Source organism: Amblyomma americanum, chromosome 8 (genome assembly GCF_052857255.1).
Source record: "Amblyomma americanum isolate KBUSLIRL-KWMA chromosome 8, ASM5285725v1, whole genome shotgun sequence".
NCBI lineage: Eukaryota > Metazoa > Arthropoda > Arachnida > Ixodida > Ixodidae > Amblyomma > Amblyomma americanum.
In genome coordinates this window covers 14,872,543-14,896,115 of record NC_135504.1, presented here as the reverse complement: position 1 = coordinate 14,896,115, position 23,573 = coordinate 14,872,543, and the positions used below count along the sequence as shown (strand labels likewise).

The following is a 23,573-nucleotide window of genomic DNA, read 5'->3' as shown; positions in this document are numbered from 1 at the left end:
ATAAGGAGTGGTGACCAATAAGCTCCGCTTTTCCTGTGACCGAAATCGGTCGCACAGAATATAATTACAGAGTGCATGCTCCTAGTGAGGCACCACGCCTGGGGTGGTTTTCGCGGCACAGCCTCAGAACATAGTCCTGACAAAGCATCAGAAGTTTGTTTATTGGTTGAAAAACAGTTCACTATTTTCTTCTTTACTTAATCCATCGATTTCCCACCGGATACCTTGACCGCCTTTTAACACCCCGAGTGATTATTATCACGCATCCCATTTTCTGAGCTTCTTTATTAGGGAATTTTGACAATAAATATGACTTCACTATTAATTATACCCTGTGAAAAGTTCTCTCATTTTCTGTTTTCTCCAAGAGATTGAAAATGGCGTAGCGGTTTTGGCGTTGTGGCGTTATATTTGCTGTCCACGAAAGAGCAAGTTTTGGACAAAAAGAAATTAACGCAGTTAGAGCTAGCACAAATAAGCACTACAGTTTTTTTTTTTTAAGGTGGGTACCATTATCCTGTGACAATGGCTAAAAAACTTGCTTCTGTTGCTTTGTCAGAATTTTCTGGAATATATGTGGAATTTCTGCTAAGGTCTCTGTCATGCAAGAGTCATCAGTGACCTCTTCCTCGTTTATATTATTGTAACTGTAAACTACCAATTCACTAGGCTTCTTTTCTTACGAATAATGGAGCAGAAAAAACATTCTGGAAGTTGAAAATCACTGGATAGCGATTGTAAATCCATCTTCACTGCTAGAGATATTTTTAGCTTTCGTAGTATCGTAAGTCAGTAGTGTCTTCCTTTCATCTCTATTTAAATGCATACTTTGCATTTATAAAGCGTTTAACATGTCTACCTTACCACGTGTCTGTCTTACCCTTTGGAATAGCCTTCCTGAAGAAGGTACTAACATCAGATATCCTGCCACGTTTCGAGATATGATAACCACAAAAATTGCCTTATATTTTGATATTATGTGCTTTTACCAGAAAACAATTTTACCGCTGTATAACGTGAATTAAATAGTGCTTTTGTTAACTTAAGTGAAAAATCATGTTCCATTTCAAAACTTGTATAACGCCTTTCTTAAATTTGCTTGTCTCCTCCTGAATATCTCTTGCTAACTATTGTATAACGTTTCTCATCCATCGTTGTTTTGCTATAATGCTTTCGGAATTCATGCGTACACTGCCCCAATCACATAATGCTCTTATGTAAAATGAGCCTCTGAGCAATTTGAGTAAATAAATAAATAAGTTCATATGAAGCATTGATGTTTCTTTTTAAGTCTTCAAATGGATTTGCTCACTTTTGTTCATCACTATAAAGTAACTAGTCTAACAACGTTGACACAGAATCTATAGCAAAAGTTGGCGAGAGCCAGGTCTTCGAAGAAAAAAAATTATTTAGCGCCATTCTTTATAATCAAATCCTTGAAATGCAATCGCGCATGAGGGAATATGCTTTCTCAATCCTTAATTAATAATAGCAGGTACCAGGCTCGCAAGGCAGTCTCATATAATAAATTCGTTTATTTGCACGTGCATCTGGCAAATTTTGGTTGAGAGCTTTATGGGCTTGACCTCTTTTTTCCTTTCTTCTTTCACTTCCTCCTTTATCACTTCCCTTACGGCGAAATATGAGAATATGAGACATATACGAAATATGAGACATATACGAAATATGAGACATATACTGCGCCATTTCTTTTCCCCCAAAACTAATAATTATTATTATTAATATTATTATTATTATTATTATTATTATTATTATTATTATTATTATTATTATTATTATTATTATTATTATTATTATTATTATTATTATTATTATTATTATTATTATTATTATTATTATTATTATTATTACTATTATTATTAATATTATTATTATTATTATTATTATTATACGCTCTTAAAAAGTATGTTGAAAAGTACCGCCTATGCACATTTCTTTCCACCTTCAGATAACTTATTTATTATCCTTGGTCTTCCTTCCTTTGAGCGCTTATATAAACAAACCGTTGTTCTCCGACACTTCTGGAATCCTGCGTTCAAGACAAAATCAGTTGTGGCCAGAACGCTACGTAAAGGCCAACGCTTTAAGATCCATAGGTACGCGACCAGATACGGCAAAGCAAGACGCTGTGTATACGTCCCTACATTATTCAATAGCCTTCCTGAGGATGTGTTATCCGCTACTTCTAAGGCAACTATTAAACGCATGATTAAAACTCTGTGAAAAGCGTTTGTGCCAGAAAACAAATGACACTTGAGATTTGTAGTTTTTTTTTTCAGTGTGTGTACTTTATTATGTGACTTGTATTGCCATCACTTTACGCTCGCCGATGTTGCCGGGCCTAGTCCTGCAAGCCTCCTTTTGGCTTTGACAGGCCCGATTCTGTATGTAGTTCAATATGCGTTGGCAATAAATTATTATTATTATTATTATTATTATTATTATTATTATTATTATTATTATTATTATTATTATTATTATTATTATTATTATTATTATTATTATTATTATTATTGGCTTTGATGTTCCAAGGCGACTCAGGTTAGGAGAGACTCCGAAGTGGGCGGCTCATAATAACTTCGACCACCTGGGGTACTTTAATGTGCACTGACGTCGCACAGTACGTGGGCCTCTGGCATTTCGGCTCCATCGAAATGTCAGCGCCGTAGCCATGGTCGAACCCGCGACCCGCACATCAGCATCCGGGCACCATTACCATGGAGCCACTGCATCCTGCAAAACTTTTGCTGCCGTCTGTACGCAGGAACACATGTTGGTGTCTGAGCATGTGTCACGTAAACATTGAAATCTGTTGCAAACTTTCCTGCCAGCGGTTATTTCAGGAAGCATAACCTTCCGTTGTTGGTCAATAGAAAAGTCAGGAAAATGAAAATATATTTGAAAAGGCCAATCACAAAAGAATTAACTCCGAGGGTTACTGTGCTCAAAAATTTATTCATGGCAATTAGCAGGGCATCTTTGCGAAATGAATAATTTTTCAGGTTCTTGTCTTCCATCACTCCGAGCCTGGAAGGAAACAAGGACGTGGTAAGCATTAAATAAGCTTCGCGAGAATTTTTAGTCATGAGACATCAAACGTTCTTGTGCAAATAAAATACAAGAAAAACTGAGCTTTCCTCTCTTTCATATGTACAGAACGTTCAGTAGAGTGTGTAGATTCTTTATAGTTGTTCCTTTCGTAGCGACAGCTACATTACGGTAGCATTTCGAGCCTTAATTAAGCGTTGCGGCTCCGCCACCCTGTGGCTGTGCCGCCCCGCTGTCACGTGGTTGGCCATTCGCTGCGGAGGAGCTGCTGGCGGTGCGGCGCCGTGGCTGATCACGTGGTTCGTCAAGTGGTTGGTCACGTGACCAAGTTCCACTAAGCCAGCTGTAGCTATCGCGGCAGTGCAGGTTTAGCCAGAGCTAAACCACCGCTAATTTTTTAACGATGCCTTTGATTTTGATTCAAAAGCCAACCTTTCTTTGATATCCGTGTGCATACAGATTTTCGCTTACGCATGCCAGAATCTTTAAGGATTTGTCTTTAAGGCGAGACGCAGATTATAGGTGACATTTTAGCTCGGATAATAAATGAAATAAATACAGATATATTGTCATACATTACTTCCTTAGTGCTGCTGCCCCAGAAATAATTTCAAGGCCTAGAATTTGCCCACCGACTATCATATGAACAAAGTGAATTTTTCACAGATGTGCCAAGATTGAAATCATCGTGTTATTTTGACGTCGAAAATAACTTGTCCAATATATTGATTATGAGACACTGCCTTCTCCTTAAGTGGGAAAATAGCCTTTAGGTATACCTACACATGCTCCTCTTGAAACCATCTTCACATATATTTTTCTGAGATGGCGATCTAATTTCTGGTATTATAAGGCACCTTGTTATACGTGCCGCAAAAACGTTAATCATAAGCGCCCACTAAATATTGCCCAGGTTCAGACACTTGCACTTGGGCACAATAGAGAGAGTAGGCAAAGAAATTGTAGACGTATGGGAAGCCTTCATTGAAACCTGTCTTAGTATTGTAGAAGCAAGTTAAGATATGCATGAAAAGAGAATGCGATTTTAAGCCACCGAGTGGCGTGCGTCACGGCCTGCAGTTGCCGTCGAGCTTTCGCCTCTTTCACGGCAGCAGAACGTGTGCTCTGTAGAGCACATTCCGATGGTCAAGCGGTAGTGCTCTCAAAGAAACTTTTCGCTCTGATAAAGTCTATGCCAGCCTCAATAAATGTAACAAGTGAGCTCTGCAACACCCAACAACTGCAAATAAGTAACTGTTGGTTATATATATCTGTGTGCAAGATTTTTTCACAAACTGCCAAAACTGTAGGAAATGGTAAAAATGAGAAAGCAAGATTGATCCTACAGGCACTTTAAGGATATCGACACCCAAGATTGTTGTTTCCTAGGATGCATAAGAGGGAGGAACGCTGAGTAAAATGGTTTATTAAAGGAAAGAAAATTGGTCATAAACGTGCTAGCTGAATACCTTCTGAAGTAATTTTCCGCAAAATAGTCACACAAGAGCAGCCGGGTTGTATTTTAGGAATGCTGAAACAGAAACAATGGGTAAAATAGCCCCCTTGAAAAAAAACTCGAGTCCTCTATGAAAGTTTTTTTTACATCAGTGCTTGAAAGGTTGAATATCCAAAACAGGCCGACAGACGCCAATTAACTACGCGGCGCTAATTTCAAGAAACGCGGCCGAAGGGGTTCCTCCCAGGAGGAACTGTCGATAAAATCCGAATCAAAGCTAGGTCTTAGGCGACCCACCAGAACCGAACTACGCGTGTAGTTAGCAGCTTGTCGAGGGGAGATTTCTGCAAGCCGGATCAAGCGTTTTTGCAGCTTACACCGTTCTGCTAATCCCGAAATCATTTCCACGTTCAAAGTATATACGCATTTGCATTCGGGGCCACGGCCAATATATTCTTGAAGAATGTTCCTAACCATGAACTCCAAACACTTACTTCATTTTCATACAACACTCTTTCTCGGTTTCAATATTCGGTATAGTTCTGCATTAATTGTAAACCTAAATCATGTGTCCACGTGTACAAAAGCTGTGGAGCCTCTGCTTTTGCTTCCTACACAAATGTCAGCCTTACTTACATTTGGGTACATGTACTCTGCAGTAATACATAGGAAAGTACATAGTATTGCTAAACCCAAAAGTTTACTCATCATCCTCCCGCCCTCCCGCTGCTGTGCGCGCATGTTGCACAGGACACAGTACAAGCTGAACAATTGCCGCCTTTCACTACTGGCTACTCTGGCTAATCACTACTGGCTAATCATCCCATGGCTGCTTTACCACTGCTCTAATACATTCTAAGAGAGGCCTGAAGAAGGCAAAACCGGAAGAAATGTTTTTTCAGTAATGAACACTATATGATGCATAATGAGTGATTGGTAATTTTCTCCAAAAAACACGCATTCATTTCTCGTGCGATGCTTTCGGAGAAGTGCTGCATCTTAAGCACCCTCCATATTTTTTTTTGTGAAATACTTACACGTTTTGGACAGGACCTCGGTTATGACATTGCGAGGCCCGAACACAGTAGCAGCGCTCCTCGACATGTCGCACCCAATGGTTCTGAGCACCGTTATCGGCGCCGTTGTCAGAAGGTAATTGAGGATGCACTGAAAATAAAATAAAGTTGAAAGCGGGTGTAGTGTAGAATCACATGTGTTACGCTTGTGGAGTACGCATATTACAAAGATTAGTTACGTTTTTAGGAATTTCTCATTCACCCCGTGACTGACTAGAAAGCAGATATAAGCCGTGCTAGCGTTTTTTCCGAAAAAGGGGCTTATATCAGCGCAATAAAAGTTGTTAAAAAAATGTTAGAACGAATCCAAAGAACACTTCTCTTATTTCCCAGTAGAGAAAATGGTTTGTGTGACTAAAGCAATGCCCTGAGTAGGAAAATTGAATTATAGTGATACAGTTTGAAGTACCTATTTATTTAGAAAAAATAAAGAGGAAAAGATTTGATTGCGCAGTCACTGCACGGAAACAGAGAAACGAATTTTTTTTTGCGCTGCGTGTCTCCTCTCCGTACATCACTAAGAACTCGTTCCTACTTTTCTGTCGTGCCGCGCAGTACGCGGTATGTGGGATGTTATTCAGTGCGGCACTGGTTTCTTGCTGACGTGCAGAAGTAACTGCCCAAAATCACAAAAAACAACTCCATTCCCTTCTATTGGTTGTATTTTTCTCTACTGAGCTTGGAGGACAATACTAAAAAATTGTTTTGCAGCTTATTGTCGTGATCTATGCAGAAATAAATAATAATATCCCTTCTACGACTACGGTGCACGGCGTAGTTGAAATCTACGGATAATTTTTGACCACAATGGAGACGCGTGCTACGAAATCTCATCACTGCAAAGTTGCTGAATTTCACCAGCTTGGACTGGATTAATGGGCAATTCTAGAAGGGGACATTTGGAGTAACATAATACGGTGGGGCAGTCGCTTCAGATTGCATAATTCATTTTGTGATGTTTCCCAGCTTAAATATAAAAAAAAACGTTTAACAGTTGGAAGTGTTTCTTGGTAGAAAATATCCCCCTAAACGTCGTGGTCAGAAGCCAATATTTGTATGCGCCAGAAAAACAAAAATTAGTTAAGGAATTTCTTGTTCGCGATGTGTCTAATCTGAGGTCACAAATATTTATTCCATACGGCAGGGTGGCTTTACACATTCGGTAAATTTAAGTAACACTGCCGCTTAAGGACTGACTTAAATCTTTCAAATTGTTTTACGTCTCCTCTTTTTCCAAGTCTTAATCCACTAAATCAGTGAAGCGCCGAGTGGAGAGAGAACAGAGAAATATTGTAATCCGCAAAACTATTAACTTACTTCACCGGCCGGGAGAAGAGACTCCAGGAATGTTACCTGCAAACGTTAGAAATACAATCTAACATCCCTGCCTTTCCCTCCTCCTCTTTATCTATCTATCTATCTAGAAATACAATACTTTCGTGCCGTCTCAAATACTTTCTATCCATAACACGGTACCGAGACACGAGATGAATTGAGCGAAAATATATACGAAAAAAAAAGTAATTCCATAGAAGCGTTGAAAACGACGTCGCTGACCTTTGAGAAGCGTATACCACGGTGAATGTTGTGCTAAACAGTACCTTATTGTTGCCGTGAGCCCTTTTATTCCAAGTAAAACAATCGTCTTCAGGCCTGCTTTATAGCACTGTGGGCGAAAAAGTAACTGACAGCATCTTCAGCTTCTGAATCCTGCCGTACTGCATGCTGGTGCGACGTTACGATGCACTCATGGTGTCGACAGCGCCACTGCACGCTGGTATCGACACCAGGAATGCATCGTAAGGTGCCGGCGATATGCAGTGCGACTTGGTTCGGAACATCGAGGGAGGTTAGTTACTTTTGTCTACCGAGAGTATCTAATTACTTTCAGACAAATGAGGGCCGCTTGTCCAAACGTTTTTAGGAACCACTGATGTTACATCGCCCCAAACTATTCATGTTCACCTACACTGCCTTCTTTAACGTGGTTGCTTTCCGCATAGAAATTGCCATCACGATTGTTTCAGTGGAAGCTATTAGTTATATGTGCTGTTTGTGATACAGATCGCACTCTAGAAGAAAACAAATCGTGAATGTACTGCAGTGTCTCCCACTGGTTTCGATATGAACATTTTTCGTTATAACAATGAGCAGTAGAGAACGTTGTGGGGTAAGTTGGTGCATACATTGAGTAGATGCAGCGCAGAAAAGACAGCACACGGACAAAGAACAATAGGAGGCAGGCGCTGTCTCGTGTTATTCTTTCTCTGTGTGCTGTCTTGTCTGCGCTTCATCTACTCAATCTATGGCAATAAGGGCACGCAGATTGTATGATTAACAGTTTCTGACCTATATTTGAACAAGTGTTGCATACTCCAAAGATTTGAAGACAAATATTGTATCAAAAGATGAGATATGATTCCAAATCGCTGAACATATTAGGATATGCTTTACGCGTTTCAGTCAATACCCATAAAGGCGTGTTTGAAAAGCCCAGCTCTCCAGGCTGTGTTCCATTCTCAGTGTAGTCTTGTTAATGGGCGTGTGGCCATAACGCCACGGAGAATACGTGAAGAACTGCAAAACATGAACGCGTAAAATAGCTCCACGTTTTCTACCAGAAGGTGTGGCCAAATGCATCTTCCGCTTTCTTATTCAGAAAGGCAACACTTGAAGAACCGTTCCGTTGCTTTTCATTTCAGACTTTTTTCAACAGAGCCAGATAAAGCTTTAATCCGAACGCGTTTACGGCTGTTACTGCTGGTTTTATGCTATAGGAAAAAGTGAGGTAAAAGTCCAGTTCTTTAGCCCTCGCTAAGTGAACGACACGCTAGTGTTTGTGTTTGGCTTTTCCACGGCTGTCAAGCGTAATGCCGCTCACTGCGTGACGAACACGTAAAAGTGTTTTCGTGATAACATCCATGTTCCCTACAAGGGACTTTTTAGGTTGGGATGTTCGCTTGGGAGTTTGTTCCCTTTACGCGTTCGATGTAGTTGCGGAGCAGCTATTGTGCACACTAGAAAAGGTGGTTATTTATTGCAAGACAGGCACTTAACACTATTACGATTCGCATAGTAATACTCCCAAATTTAAATACGTGTTGAGGATCGCATTGGGCACCTCTTCTTTTGCTCCTTAGAGCACTTTCGCATAATAAAGGCTGAGCTAACTGAAGTGGCTAATCATTTTGTACGTCTTTATTTTTTAAAAAAATTTAGTTTACATAAATATATTAGCACGTCTCTTGTTCTAATTAGAAATCGAAGGATGTGGCATCCAATAAGAATTTAATCTTTGTCAATAACGCGACAACTATTGCGGATGGCATGTACAGTACTCACGGATTGAAATAGGACATTCGGAGCGCTAGCCTTGCAGTGCCACGCAGGCATGTGGTAAACCACAGGCCGGCTGATTGGCTACTGGAAGGAACAATTCTGCTTTGTAGATGTTCTCCCTCTCACGCCATACCACAATGCACCACCTTGGTTCCATGAGCGTCTACGGGCGGCGCTCCATGAAGCGACGGCCACGCGCTCCGAATGTCCTATTTCAATCCGTGAGTACTGTACGTTTTTTTTTCCTCTGTTTTGTAACGGACTGCGGACAGTGTTGTTTCGCGAATAAAAATAGAATTGATTTTGGCGTGTTGTACTCACATCAACTACAGTTCCGTTGCTGCACAGCTTCAGCGTATCCTTGAGGCACTGTGAGGTACAGGAAATAACATTTTGCCAACAAGCGACACTCGCAATCGATGGCTGTAAATCAGGCCCTTCAATATAGTCCGTGTTATTTGACAACAGAGCCAAGAAAAGCACTAAGAGCATGCTATATTTTTAAAATAACAGCTGTCTAGTTTTCACTGCCTGAAAAAGCATATAGGTAATGTTAGATATCCGAAGCACCCATTTGATTTAAACCAGCGACAGCCGTCTTTGATTTAATGAGTACCACAAGAGAATGGCAACTAGTGCGTACGACTACGACTGATGCATTATTAGCATTTAAGGATCATAATATTAAGACTCTATTTAGAAAGAAGCCAACAGCCTTTAGGGTGACGGAAGGCATAAGGGGATGTTTATATTTGAGTTTTATGTTAATATTTGATTAGCTGTTTTATTGATGTACGGGTAACATAAAAATATTCCTTTTTGAGCGAGTCAATTGAGAAGAAACTAGACAGGGAGACATAGACATCCCGCTGGTAAAATCTGAACTCCAGCATAATTCTGTTTCTTTTAAGCCTCACTTGTCATCTGTTTGGCGGCCCTCTCTCCATACCGGAATGACCTCCTCACGGACTTTATTTATCCCTGCTCCGCGATGAAAAATTGTGCATCAGACTTGTGCACGAAAATTCCTTTCCACTGAGTAAAAACTTGTAACTAACTAGATTCAGCAAACAAAAGCAGGCAATCGCGGGAGGTTGGCGTAGAAAATTTGTGCTGTCTTACATTTCCGACGCTTCCAGGAAAGCCCATTTTTATAGCTCCTTGGCAGACGCTGTTCATTTCAGAAATGTTTGAGTCAAATTGGTCTGGTATGAGATTGGACAGAAGCATGCCTATAAGTAGGAAAAAGGCCTACAGCTTCAGATGGGCACGTCATTCATAGAGTGCGAAAACTCAGTTCATACATAGTACATTTATGAAACAAAAAGACACAAGCAATTACTGAAGTAATGTGTTTTTAAATGTTTGCTATGTTTGAAACTCGGTGGATGAAACTCTATATCCATTTGATTAAATGGGAAGTGAAGAAGATTTGCAATCGATTATTTTAAAGAGCCGAATGTGTGAAAGAAATGGGCAAAGCCTGCAAATTCGTATTGCGCTACCACGTGAAATGATAGAGTAATCGCCGAATAAGGCAGCCTTGGTGTTCAGGCTTCTCTGCAGTGCACAGCGACAGGCAGAATCCTCGATAATGACATCACATGCGAAGGTACTACGTTTCCAGCGAAGATTAAGGTCACGAATTAACATTTGGCGACATCAAAGCAAAATGGATGGGATACAATCAGCTGCGAATGACAGAACGAGCTTTTTTGTGTGCAGAACTTCAGGGTGAGATGACGACAGAGAGCCCGAGTGGACGGGAAAGCATTAAATCAAGGATATAGCTTGAACGCCACTTGAAGCTTATTGAGCCTCATCTCTTTTGTATGTGTAAGGAATCCCAATTTTATATTTAAACCTAATTTTTGCACCTTACGCTGTTCGCCACTTTTCTGTTGTGTTTTCAGAAAAACACTGAGCAGCGTCTTCAGACAGGGCGGCTCATTTAAAAATAGTGTGGGTGTACCCGTTTAATGCTTCGCACTACTTCCTAGTTTATCCCTAGATTTGAAGTGAAGCTCCAGTGCGCTAGGTGAAGCAACCGTCGCGTAGGCAGGAGAATGACCTTGAACAACCTTCATCCCAACCAAGGAGAGCCATGTATGACCATATGTGATAGATGTATGCTGTCGAACCCTTGACCCCTAACCTTGACCCATGAGCTTTATTTAGTTGACCTTTGGCATTAAGCGACCTTTGGGTTGACCTTTCACCTTAAGAACATCCGATGGGTGATGTGAAGTCACGTGATAACATCGATGGGGTTGTCGTAAGACTATGTGATACCAGGTCAAAGCCACGCGGTCGTGTGGTTATATATAGAACGGCTGAAGCGAGCGTGTAGAGGAGCTGCCATAGACGAGCCTCAGACGCTTAGCAAGCGTTCTTGCTTTTTCTCTGAATACCAGGGTTAGCCAAGTTAAGCCACTGCCAATTTTTTAGCCTGTATTACTTTGTTTTCAAACGGCCGGCAGTATTTGCTTGTCGCACTGGGGCTGATAAATGGCAACGTTCTGCGTAATCTCCTCGGGTCTTAACTTGCGCACATGAAATCGCCATATATAGCCTATCTTTTAAAGGGACGAGGAGGACTCTTCGATCCAATTTTTGTCCTTACTAAAAATATTTGGCTCGTTTTCTTCAATTCTTGTCTCCCTTTAAGAAGCAGAAGGCAGACTTTTTTTGAGCATAACTCATTCAAAAGTAACAAAACGTTTTCCCGGCGTTCGACGCAAAGTCATAACGTTAGAGTCATTAGAAGCCTATTGTCATCGATAAAATATGAGCGACGCTGTTGTCCAGTTCTAGATATCTTCAAAAAAATGTACACATGCGTTCACTGCAGTTTGCTCTGTAAAACCGCTTGCAAGGATGTTTTCTGCATTTTACCTCCCTTTCCTGCTTGAAAAAAGTCCTATTTTATTATGAAAGTAGACTGGCGTGATAATACGGCAATCATTTGATAAAGGCCAACTTTCATTTGCCGCCAACATACCTTTAAACACAAATAGATGGAAGGAATTGCCATAACTAGAATATTGCGCGTGTTTTTAAAATATGTACAGTTGTTTATCAAAATCGCAAGGTAGCAAAACCCAACCATCTGTCTAAACCGAGAAGAGCTATTTTCCAACCAGAAGAAACCATGTTTTCATTGGCCATTTTGATAGGGCTGTGGTATCTTGAGGACGTCAGTCAGAGACAGTTGGATTGGTGTACTGAAGGCAAAAATATCTTTTTGTTCCTTGATATCATTTGAGATAAAAAAAACAAGCTCAGCAGCCTTGACTTTCGCTTAGTGTCCGGTGCTACTATCCCAACCAGCGAGGAAAATTTTTAGGAGGAAATATTTCAAAGGCATGTGCGCGTGTGTTTCTGTGGGCGAAATGTAGATTTTATTCCTCTGATGAAAACCACAAACCATAAAGGGTATGCTACAATTAAAAACAATATAGTAAGTAAACGGTGGAGCTTTCAGCAAAGAATGCTACTTTGAGACAAGAAAAGAAATTATTTAAAATCTCTGAGAAAAACATCTTGGCAAAGAAGCTACCCGAAATACTGAGAAGCTGTGTAGCGTAAAATATCATATGATACACGTTATGAGCGCACAAATTTTGGTGTTCTATAGATTATGCCACTTTCTTGATCCAGGTTTGAACACTGCGGTCATGTCGACCCAGGGCTAATTAGCTGTCTCTATCGGAAGGTGTTAAATGGGCCAAGGGTTACTGCATGGCGCTACACTTATGTGCTGCACTAGGAAACGAATAAATATTAAAGGGGGATTAAGGCATCAGCAAATGCTATCTTAGTTCTTTTATGGAGGAAAAACGCTAAGGCGCCCGTGTGCTGTGCGATATCAGTGCACGTTAAAGATCTCCAGGTGGTCGAAATTATTCCGGAGCCCTCCACTACGGCACCTCTTCTTCTTTCACTCCCTCCTTTATCCCTTCCCTTACGGCGCGGTTCAGGTGTCCAACGATGTATGAGACAGATACTGCGCCATTTCTTTTCCCCCAAAACGAATTATTATTATTATTATTATTATATTATTATTATTATTATTATTATTATTATTATTATTAATATTATTATTCAGTTAGAAAGCATAACTACACCCGTATACTTTCATTGCAGCATTTGATATAACTTCAGTGAGCACACACCTAATTTGACATTGTCGAAAAGAAAGATCCAGCTTACCGGCAAGGGGAAATTTTTTTGCTGCAACCGCTGCTAGCTTTTTCACCGCGACGAGGGCATTTCTTGATGTGAAATTTCCGAAGAGGCGCTGTGAAGTGCACTAAAAGCGAAGAAAACCACGAAAAATTGAGCAAAAGGAAACAAATTCTCAAAATATTTTTCTCCCATGTCTTTTGTCAAATTCCTTGATAAATTGTGTATCAAAAGCAAGAACGGCGCTAATTTTTACGCAAACCACACAGAAAGGCCAGACAGGACGGGCGCTTTCCTAGCCTTTCTTTGTGGTTTGTGCGAAAATTAGCGCTGTTTTAAACTGTTACACAGTTTTACACCAACTAGCCCAGGTAGAGGTACTATTATACGTTGATAAACCGATAATATTTCCTTAAAAATTGTGTATATAAAGTCTATAGGCTTCTTATAGACCGTATTGCCTTTCTATAGATATTTCGGGTTGTTTACTCATAGTATATAGACTGTCTATAGAAAAAAGTCTACTAAAAGCGCATGACCATAAATCTATAGATTGTCCATAGACTGTCTATAGCATTTGTATTGCTTATAAACTTCTGTAGGGTACGTCTATAGAGAGTTTATAGACTTTATAGACAGAAGTCTATGGATAGTCTACACACTGTGTAAAAAAATTTGTGTAAGGGTTGACGCTACGTTCCAGGAAAAGCAAACGTTAATCTGTGTAGAGTTCTATATTTGAGGTTTTCTGAGAGGAAGTAAATACTGAGCTCTTTCTCGCACTCCATCTCTGACCTTAAGATGAAGTCCTCACAATCTTAGTTTTTGCGTTTTACATATTCAAATACATAGAAACCATTCTGTAATTATCCCTCGTGAAGTGTACCCATTTTTGTGGGATATACATAGAAGACGATTGTGTTCAGATTCAGTGTACTCACTTTCACTAGTGACTGAATTCCAGAGGTCAGGTTCTGCAGGGAAAGAACAAAAGCATAAAAGAAAAAATGTTTATCAGGTTTATGCAGTACTTATAAAAGCTATAATTCAGCAGTTGTAGGCAGTGTGACCTCACCATAAAATCTCGTTAACTGAAGGAATTGTCTGGCATAGAAAAAAAAAATGGTGAAATTTCAAGAAACTGTTTAACTTTGGATCTTTTTTGTATTCTAAAAAAATATGGATGCCGCTTAAGCTTCGCCTTTAAGAGTGGAGCGCGACAGCGTGTTGCAGCGCTGCCAGGGAGTCCACGGAACGCCATCGCCCGTTCGGCGCGACGCCTTGCCCGTTGAAAACACTTTTGAACGCATTAAATTTTTGTTTCAATAATTAATTAATCAATTACAAACTATAATTTCTTAAGTGCCATCCTCAAGCATTGGAGTTTTCATTCTTTGCTCGTTGACACCTTTGAACCCTCCTTTTTAGATATTTTGATTTTTCTCATTTCTTTAATTCATGAATTAATGAAATAATTACAGTGAGTTCATTAACTCGTCAGCGCCTATAACACAGAACTCATTCAAAAATTACTAGAAGCACAAATTGTCATGATACAACTTTCGTCCAAAGCCACCAATTACTTCCGACACGCGGTGCCGACTACAACAACGCCGACGGCTTTTCGACGGAACGAGCTGTATTCGTTGTCGCGTAAAAGGATGATCACCAGAAGAAAGTGAATTCACAGAATCCTTTTTTTATACAGCCTTTTACAGCGGCTTTCACGGCATTAGTGTAGGGGGAACCTACTAAACACATTTAACAGTAGGCATCTGTTCGATACATGAAATAAATCAATGATGCAACTGCGAAAAAAGCACTGGAAATATTCTTTGATCTCGAGGGTTACAAATTTGGTCTAGTAACAATGTGAGAAAGGACCAAGGAAAAGCACTGTAAATTCGATCTGCCAAGCTGTCCCAGCTGTGCACAGGGTGGGGAAAAGTCAATTTAAAATTGTTTATTACACAAACATATTTTGGTATTGTCATGCTGCTGACAACGTTAGCGGATACATAAGCGAGCTCCGCGAGGTGAATTTGTGAAAAGCTAGCTTTATTTTACAGGGCAAAGAAAAGAATTGAAAGAAATACTTACCCTTATCAGAGAGAAAGACCAACCCCCCAAATAGTCATGTATTTGTGAATCAATATTTAATATATTAAAACACTTAAGCCCAAACTAACAAACTACATTTACTGCACTATATATAAGGCAGAAAGATACGGAACGCTGCAGGCAATAGAAGGTTGTAGACAAAGTCCGTTTATTCACTTTGCATCATACCTTAGAAATTGCCACTATGACAGAAATTTTTCAATTTTCGAGATCATCTATTCCCTTAACAGTCCCAGAAACTTTTGTCTTTGCGTGTTATTTCATCCGACGCAACTGTGGAGCAATTTCGTGACCCTATTTACGGTCAAGGGCAACTAGATTTTTACCCCACTTGTATTAGCTGCGAAATATTTAGCTTCAAATGTGTATAAGTAAGAAGCACTTGATTACCTTATCGCTTGAGCAGAGGTACAGGTCGCCTTGCAAGCACTAGAAATAACAAGAGAGATGGTTAGCGTGTACACAAATTGAGCAATTATTGTGTGGACAATACAGTTTTAGATGGTTATTCTGCGCCCATGAAATGCGCGGCTTAGAGCTTTCAAGGAAAATTCTAGTTTGGGCTAGTTGGTTTATGATTCACAAATAAAACGGGGCGAAATTTTTCTTTTGTCCCCGTATTTAGAACTTTCCGTCAGCAGAGAGAGATTAAGTGTTTAATTAAAGGAAAGGTGGAGAGGTCGGCCGGCGGTAAAGCCACCTTGGACTGCTACTCCATACTGGGCAAGGGGGAAAAGAAAGTTAAAGGAAACTTAGGATGCTATTGCAGAGTTATGTTGTCATAATACAATGAATTGCTAGTGGTGGCCTCATATATAGAGAACATCATGCACACAGTGGGTGGCGCTCATCTTGCGTAGATATAGACGACGTGTAGAGCGCATGCAGCACATGTCTTCCACATGCATATGTCTTGCTCACGCACCACGCACAGTTGTAGAGTAGTCTCCAAACTGCTGAAACATCTCTTAGTGAATGCCCGGTAGAGATGGACAAGATCTCAGTTGTCTATCTTGTTACCTCTTTTAGCGCGCAAAAAAGCGATCACTACAATTTTTGGAGGCGTTCAAAAAAAGCTTCATTTGCATCTTCATTCTCTTACCTGCTGTAAGACGAGATACTCTGGGTTCAGTTTTCTGGTATATTTCGCAAATGTTTGCCGCTACGCCACTTTTAGCATTGTGCAGTGGCACGCACGTGATACAAATGCGCCAGTTTTGAAAAATGAGTGATCCGAGGGGGACATCAGAACGTGATTCACAAATATATCTTGTTATAAACTTATCGCTACTTCTATAGTTAAGATTGTCCGCGAAACTCGGCAGATAAGGAAGGACTCTGAGGAGGAGATCTTCAGATGTCCACAATATTTGCAGCATTAATTTGCTGCAATAAACTATGCTTGTACCATCGTCTTTTTATTATATAAAGTATTGCAAAAATTGTCCTACTCTTAAAATGCGAAAGTAAAGTTATGATCTGCAACCTGAAGATAATTTTTGGAGAAAACAATTAGAGGATTGAGCGGTTTTATTTATGAGATTGCGCTGGTAAGACTGAGTGTAACATTCTAATTCTTGTACCTATCACGGAGATCAGAACGATGCTATGCTTTTGCTATGTCATCGCGTCCAAAATGCATCAAGTAAAATGTTCACGGAAGAAAAAAATGGATTACCTCCCCGATTCCAAATACGTCAGGGACAGTGGCCTCTATGCAGTCGTTATCTGCAGTAGTGGTGCCTGGTTGAACAGCAATCAACAAAGAGAATTATGACGCATCATCGATAGGCACTTCCTGGTAAATCAAAACACCCAACGAAACCAGCCTTTATTTTCAAGCCATGACTGTTCCTTCTAGACGCGTTTCCACTTGCTTGAAGCAGCAGAGGGAAATAAGTAGAGCTAGATTATGGCCTTCCCACTGAAACATTGTGTATTAGCCGCTCAATAGGTATTACCGGAATACGGAGTCCACATAATATAGAAAAACGTGTGAAAGCCATCTGTTCTGCTGAAGTTTTCTGTACCGCGCTCATAAACTTGCGTTATATATTGCATATGATTTCCATAATGTGCGAGCGATCTCAACTGCGTCCGTATGTTTCTATAAACACTGCCCATACTCTCCGTATCATCTTTATATAGCTATATGGAAAAACCTATTTACTTATAGGACTTCACAAGTAAAGTTTCGGTGGGGATCGGCGAATTTTCACCGGATCTTGGTTCTGGATGCACTACAAAGGTTAAATTAAAATCAGTAGAACCGATTAAATATAGCCCCAGGAATATTCCACGGCAGCATCCTTTATGACAGCCCTGGCAATCATGTCGGTAAAACGATTGCTTGATGTGTTCCATGCCCTATTTCTCTCTTAAGCCCCACGGCCTATTTGGGAGTCGTATTGACCGATTTGAACCAGTATTTTACCGGATAGCGCTCAACAATTTTGGCACAGTTTTTAGGCACGTTGTTAGAAACTGTTGCATTTCGACCAACCGTTATAGAGCAGTTCATGAAGCCATTCTTGAAATGACCAGCCCGTGTACTTGGACTACAGATGTGCGCAGAGAGCGCGGAGCGTGGGTTGTAAGTGAGGCCACAATATTGAAGACCCTAAAAATTTGCTTAAAAATATCCTGGAACATCTGTGGCTGTAGTATTGCTTGATGCTTTATCTTAATGTACAATGGCTGTCTGAACACTCCGCTGCTGCTTACCCCACATGCACACTTAAACCGAAGGTTCAATGCCAGTATATGAGTACATGTGACTGAATACGCGGGCAGCGCTGGACTGAGGCTACAAAATGTGGGTTCGTACAAAAATTCCCGTCAAAAAATTAGTCTTCTTCGTTTAGTAAATTAACATGGACTTTGCAGAACTAACAAGAGAACCTAATAAAGTGGGTGCTTAATGTTGTAAAGCCCTGGTTTCATGGTGTTTTTAGTCTTTGGCTTCATTATGGGTTCAGCCATTTCTATAAACTACGGAGGTTGCGTAAAGCAGGAAAGTCAAATCTAAACTTCAATGCTTGGAGAACAACATCTGCATGACGCACAATATAAGTTTTTGGTAAATACCTCACCTCTTATGCCCTGTTATAGCAAGTGTGTTAAAAGCCCTGTCTTCTCGAGCCATCTACGTTACGCTTAAACAGCAGAAGGTGAAAAACAGTAGCGTTCATATATGCGTTTTTTAAACATAGTGTTAAACCGAGGAATATCCCTCTGAATAAGCAGGTATATGGGCCGCGATTATCAGCTCAATGAAATCAGTTTGTATATTAGGACGCTTATGCAAATCAAGTACACTTATTGGTACGTTCCTCAAATATTATTAGCTATAAAAACAGGCCCATTGAAAAGGTGCAGCCAAAATGCGTTTACTCATGCAAATGTCTTGTAAAAAGCGCTGCGCAGGACTTCACTAGGTGTTCTTTACATCACGCTCCACTCAGACGCAAATCTGCGGGTTATAAGTGAACGGCTGGGGACTTTTGAGGTACACTCAACTTTACAGCATCGCAGGATATGTTAAATTCGCATAAATGACCGTTTTAACAAAAAGACGTTAACAAAGAGACTTAAGAAGGTTCTTACCACCGCTGACGAGACATAAATGTAATGATGCCAGTATGGCGAAAACCAAGGAAATATTCATGGTGTTCATGGTAGCGTTTCAAGATGCCGAGCTGAGAGAAAGGTTACGACGCTGAAGCAACCTGTCACAGCCAGTATGTTTTCAGGACCCGCTTCTGCCGTTTATATACACCCAACCAGGAGGAGGTTTTGTGCCAGGGTATAGAGCCATGTGATTGCAACCGGATATCACGGACGTTAGTTTTCTAGTATTGATGCGTACTCAGATTCCGTGCAGTGCGCAACAGCGACGAAGTGCGTAGGCCTGGCAGCGCATATGTGCGGCAGTATCCTGATGGTCCGGGTTGACATGTAGTACTGCTTTATGAACGGAGTAGATTCAGGTGTAGGTTGTACTCATAAACTGCATTTACTGCATAGAAAGACGTTTGCTAACTCGCCTACGCAAGGCCCCATTGTGAAATGAATACAGTCATCCGACCCTGGCTTACGTAAGTTACAGCTGTCGACTTCTCCCGCTTCCGGCACCATGCGTTCAGTCGACGCATTTTTGAAGGCCTGTCACAAAAGCTGGTACGTACAACTGGAAGAAACAGAAAATTGTGTTTTGCCATAAACTCGCCAAAATTTGTCGATTTGGCACCAAGTTACTAATTGGAAGGCAGCCCGATTTTTCAGGCATGTTTGTTCTATTTGATTACAGAACTGTAAATATTTAAGTACTTCAGCCTTCAAGTACACTCATTATAAAGATATGGCCTGCTGCCCATCTTTTAATATAAGCTCGCATGGTAGTGGTTTTTTATTAAAATAATAGTAAAAAGGAAGGAAAAGATTTTTGCTAGCCCCGGCATCTGCCATCGATACTGAAGCACCTCCTGAGCTGGGGCAGCGGAAATAAAGGATAGCAGGCAGAATGGAGAAATGAAATGAAAGAGGTGAGGGGACAGGAAGAGAGGATAGGGGGAGAGGTAATATACACGAAAACTATTTACACAATAAGAAATGTGTCCAGGTTGTGCGCGTGATTAGTTCATTTTAGAGGAATTAAAACACACGCGCACAGCACTGTGTTAGCTACAACTGGAGTGCGGCGTCCAGTTATTAATCGTTCAAGGTAGAACTCCCGGAGCGTTCGGTCACTGCGTGTAACTACCTGACGGAGAACAGACGGGACGTAAAGCCCGTGTGTTTGAGGAATGCACAGAGGCACACCAATGTAGGTTCGCTCACGAGTGCGCGCACTGCCCTGCGGCCACAATAGCGTCTTGATGGAGTCCGGTAGTATGCCCTGCTCCCTATAGGCGGCGAGCATATCGCGACGAGCATCGGCGAACGCGGCACAGTGAAGGAGCAGGAGTTCTAGTGTTTCCACCATCAGCAATATATATTTTCAAACATCGTATTTTGAAAGTAAGCGTAGATTGGGCAGAGAAGTGCGAAACAGGGCTTGGGGGCGAGATGTTTTTGTGTTTTACATTACGGTAGAGTTCATCACATACTTTTTCTTACACGTAATACAGATTTTTATGCGAGTTTAAGCTCTAGAACCAATTAAATTTCTCATATTCCGCACTAAAGTGACTAAATTCTATAAGCTAACTGCTTTTTTGTAGTAAACTACATTTTTTAGTGTGGGAGAAGCTTTTGCGCAATCAATAACATTTGAAAGAGCGGAAAAACCTCAGAGCTTACTTTTGTCACGTTTAGAGTCAGCAATTTATCTTAACGCTCAATTATTCGTTTCTTAAGTTTTCTGTTGCCTTAAAGTCGTTTTTGTGTCAACTATCTACATAAGGTGTTGGCTATCAATGTAGTCATATAAAAAGAAATGTAGGAACAACTTTTGGGCAGGGAGAAAGTGCGGCTACGAAAATGCCGCCTCAGAACTACAAAAACAAGAAAAGTGATACTGTGAGAAGTGAGATACTCGCTGTCACAGTAGCCTAAGTATTTGTTCTGAAAGTGCAATGGCAAGATTTGCCAATATATATTTCCCACTTTTCGACACTAGCTGAGGTTATTCTCCGAACTCAAAAATGTATGAGCATATCAATGGTTTTACATCGCCTATAAAGTTTTCCGTGCCTTCCACAGGGATCACATAGGATTAACTTCCAGAGCTTTCCTGTATTATATTTGTGGCGCCTGCAGCACGCCTTCATCAAATGATGTACTGTACGCATAATTTGTAGCGTTTTCTAATATAAAATGACTGAATATATCAATCTCAGCGGGTCTGTTACTGAAGACAGACATCAGAAGGTTACTAGTGACTAGAATAATTCGCAAATAGGACTGAAATCAGATTTTTTTCTCTCTTAGCCGGCAAGTAAGTCCGCCGGAATGCACTTTCGACCTTTTGCTGTAAAATTATATCTATATACATCACTTGGTACATGACTAACTTTTTGATTACGATGAATTCCGTTTTAAAGGCAACAGTTTGCACCGTTCTTCCAACCTCAAAAAACTGCAAAATCAGAATGCATAAGAATTAGACAAACTGACAGCCCCAGAGGTGGTTACAATAAATGAACAAATTAAGAATAAAAGGATGCAGCAGAATGGGTGAACTGCATGTTCCGAAAACCGACTTCCTGTTCGGAATGACTGTACGTGTGTGATAGTCATATAGTTGGCGTCATCCACCACTAACGCACCTGCAAACTGCACGAGTCCCGCCGACAGCTCTTTCTTCTTTTCCGGTGCACTTGTTTCTCTTGCCTGTCGTGACGTAAGCGTTGCGCATCCACTGCTTTTTCGTAGGAAGGTATTTATTGCCTATGAGTACACTGCAGTTACTAGTCTGCACTTGCCTCTTAAGACAATTTTTATAACAAGCAACTTTGCCGGCTAAACAGGATCCGTCGGTGATTTTTATGGACATTTCTCTTTTCTCAAAACAAAGATTAATCAGGGAGCAAAATTGAACGAAATGAACATTTTATAGAAAAATTACATCGAAATACAGATGCCTTCTCGAACAAACGTTCCCCAAGTGAATAAAACGACGACCGAGTTTCGGTTACGTGGCTATGTGTTTTTGGTGTACTGACTGACACGTCACACGGAAGACATAGCGCACGGCTTATTTCACATATCAAAGTCATTCTACCATGATGTTTTAACGAAGATCGTAGTTCTACTGCAACACTCTCAAAAGGCGCACTCCGCCCCAGCAGCCGAACCCCTCTAACCAAACACCCACCGCGTCGCGTACTGCCTCAACTGCCTTCTCCATAGTAGAGAAAACTTGAGGCAGGCGCCAGGACTGCTCTGCGGAACTCTTATTTTTAACCGTTCCCCCGGTTGGCTGGTAATTGAGATATTCAACCTCGAAAATGGCTCCACCGGACCTCTATTGATTCGCTTTCACCAGTCTTGACATTAATGAAGATGAGGTATTCAGAAAAGGGGTTGTAGCGTCGAAAGGCACACTACATAGCAAGCGAGACGGGACAGGCCCAACTTCCAACTGTTTATTCACAGCGATAGCGAATGAATATAAGGAATACAATCAAGAAGGGTAGCAAGAACCACACATGCGCGCGAGGGTTTTACAAAAAAGTGGATAGAAGATTGGTGAGGCACACATGTATCTCACCCCCGTGTACACAAAAAAGCAGTTTCATTCATATAAATGGTGATAGACGGGGCACTAACACAATCGCTACAGTTTCTCTTAATATAGAAGGCCTCCAACAGTTCACGGCTGCCTGGTCCCAGCTTCTGTTTAAAACCTTTGTTTCTTTCAGCTTTGCCACACACTTAACCTTCCTTTCTTCTCCGCAGGCTTTACAATGATGCGGCAAAAGTGAACCAGTACCATTTTGTAAATCCCGATTATGTTCTGCTAATCGGTCGTTAATACAGCGACCGGTTTGTCGCCCGTGAAATCGTTTTCTTTGTGATGCACTTTCTTTTAATTACTGGTGAGGCTTTAGTGCTTCTTACACAATACATTTTCACCTTTTTCGATCTGACGCAGACGCTGTTCGTCAGGACCCCTATTCGTTCATCTGGTTTTCCGTTTCACTGTTGGTCACATGGTATGATTTGTTCACGCGGTAACTTCGTTGCCTTTGTTTGACTCTAGAGGTTTTCGCTTTGACGCAGGCGCTGGCCTACAATCTTCCTTTCAATGTGTTTTTCTATGCTATTTGTTGGCCATAAATTGTCTCTTCACACAGTTGTTTTTATCACTAACTGACCCTTAAGCGTTTTATTGGTCTTATTTATTCGATGGTTGGCTTGTGTAGCGTAGATAGGTACTTTGTTTTGTTATGAATTTGTTTCTGTTGGAATAGTAAAGATTTCGCTCGATGAACTGCTCCCTTTGCTTCATGTGCGGATTGCTGATTTAATATACTACGCCAGCAATGATTCCTTGATTTGGCGACAGAGTGCTGTATCTTAACCCTGGTTGTTTTGTAAATCGGCTTGGGTGTCATACATTAGGTAGGCTTGGTACGAAAACAAAATCAGTTGAGAGTGCCACTGGTCTTGTCCTGTGTGTTGTAATTGTGTCCACGTTCGTCGCGCCGTTTTTATTACATCTTGAAGCATGAAACAACTAGCCCGCGAGAGTTTTTTTTTTACTGGTCATGTCGCATGGCATGTTGTCGCTGTATGGCGCGCATATAAACGCCACACAGCCGCTCTTGACTCATTAGCCATGGAAGAAGAGTCGGGATGATCTGTCTAGCCATACTAGAACT

The 23,573-nt window shown here is 40.9% G+C and overlaps 2 protein-coding genes across 4 annotated transcripts in view; both read right to left on the bottom strand.

Moving 5' to 3' along the window:
• Positions 1–23,573, bottom strand: part of LOC144100077 (uncharacterized) — a 276,109-nt gene that overhangs the window by 98,481 nt on the left and 154,055 nt on the right. The gene's annotated exons all lie outside the window — the stretch shown is intronic.
• On the bottom strand, positions 2,963–14,097 carry LOC144100073 (uncharacterized). Its single transcript, XM_077633114.1, has 7 exons — positions 14,067–14,097; positions 13,153–13,252; positions 10,063–10,172; positions 9,262–9,309; positions 6,919–6,954; positions 5,563–5,692; positions 2,963–3,048 (listed from the first exon to the last, which is right to left on the bottom strand). Exons 3-7 carry the CDS (start codon positions 10,168–10,170, stop codon positions 3,038–3,040), a joined length of 333 nt encoding a protein of 110 aa, XP_077489240.1. The 5' UTR covers positions 10,171–10,172; positions 13,153–13,252; positions 14,067–14,097; the 3' UTR covers positions 2,963–3,037.

Coding starts and splice junctions, on each gene's coding strand:
- LOC144100073 (XM_077633114.1), bottom strand. CDS start 10,170: ATGCTTCTGTCCAATCTCATACCAGACCAATTTGACTCAAACATTTCT. Junction 6,955..9,261: donor GCAACGGAACTGTAGTTGAT/GTGAGTACAACA, acceptor TAACGTTTGCAG/GTAACATTCCTGGAGTCTCT. Junction 5,693..6,918: donor CTCTTCTCCCGGCCGGTGAA/GTAAGTTAATAG, acceptor TTTTATTTTCAG/TGCATCCTCAATTACCTTCT.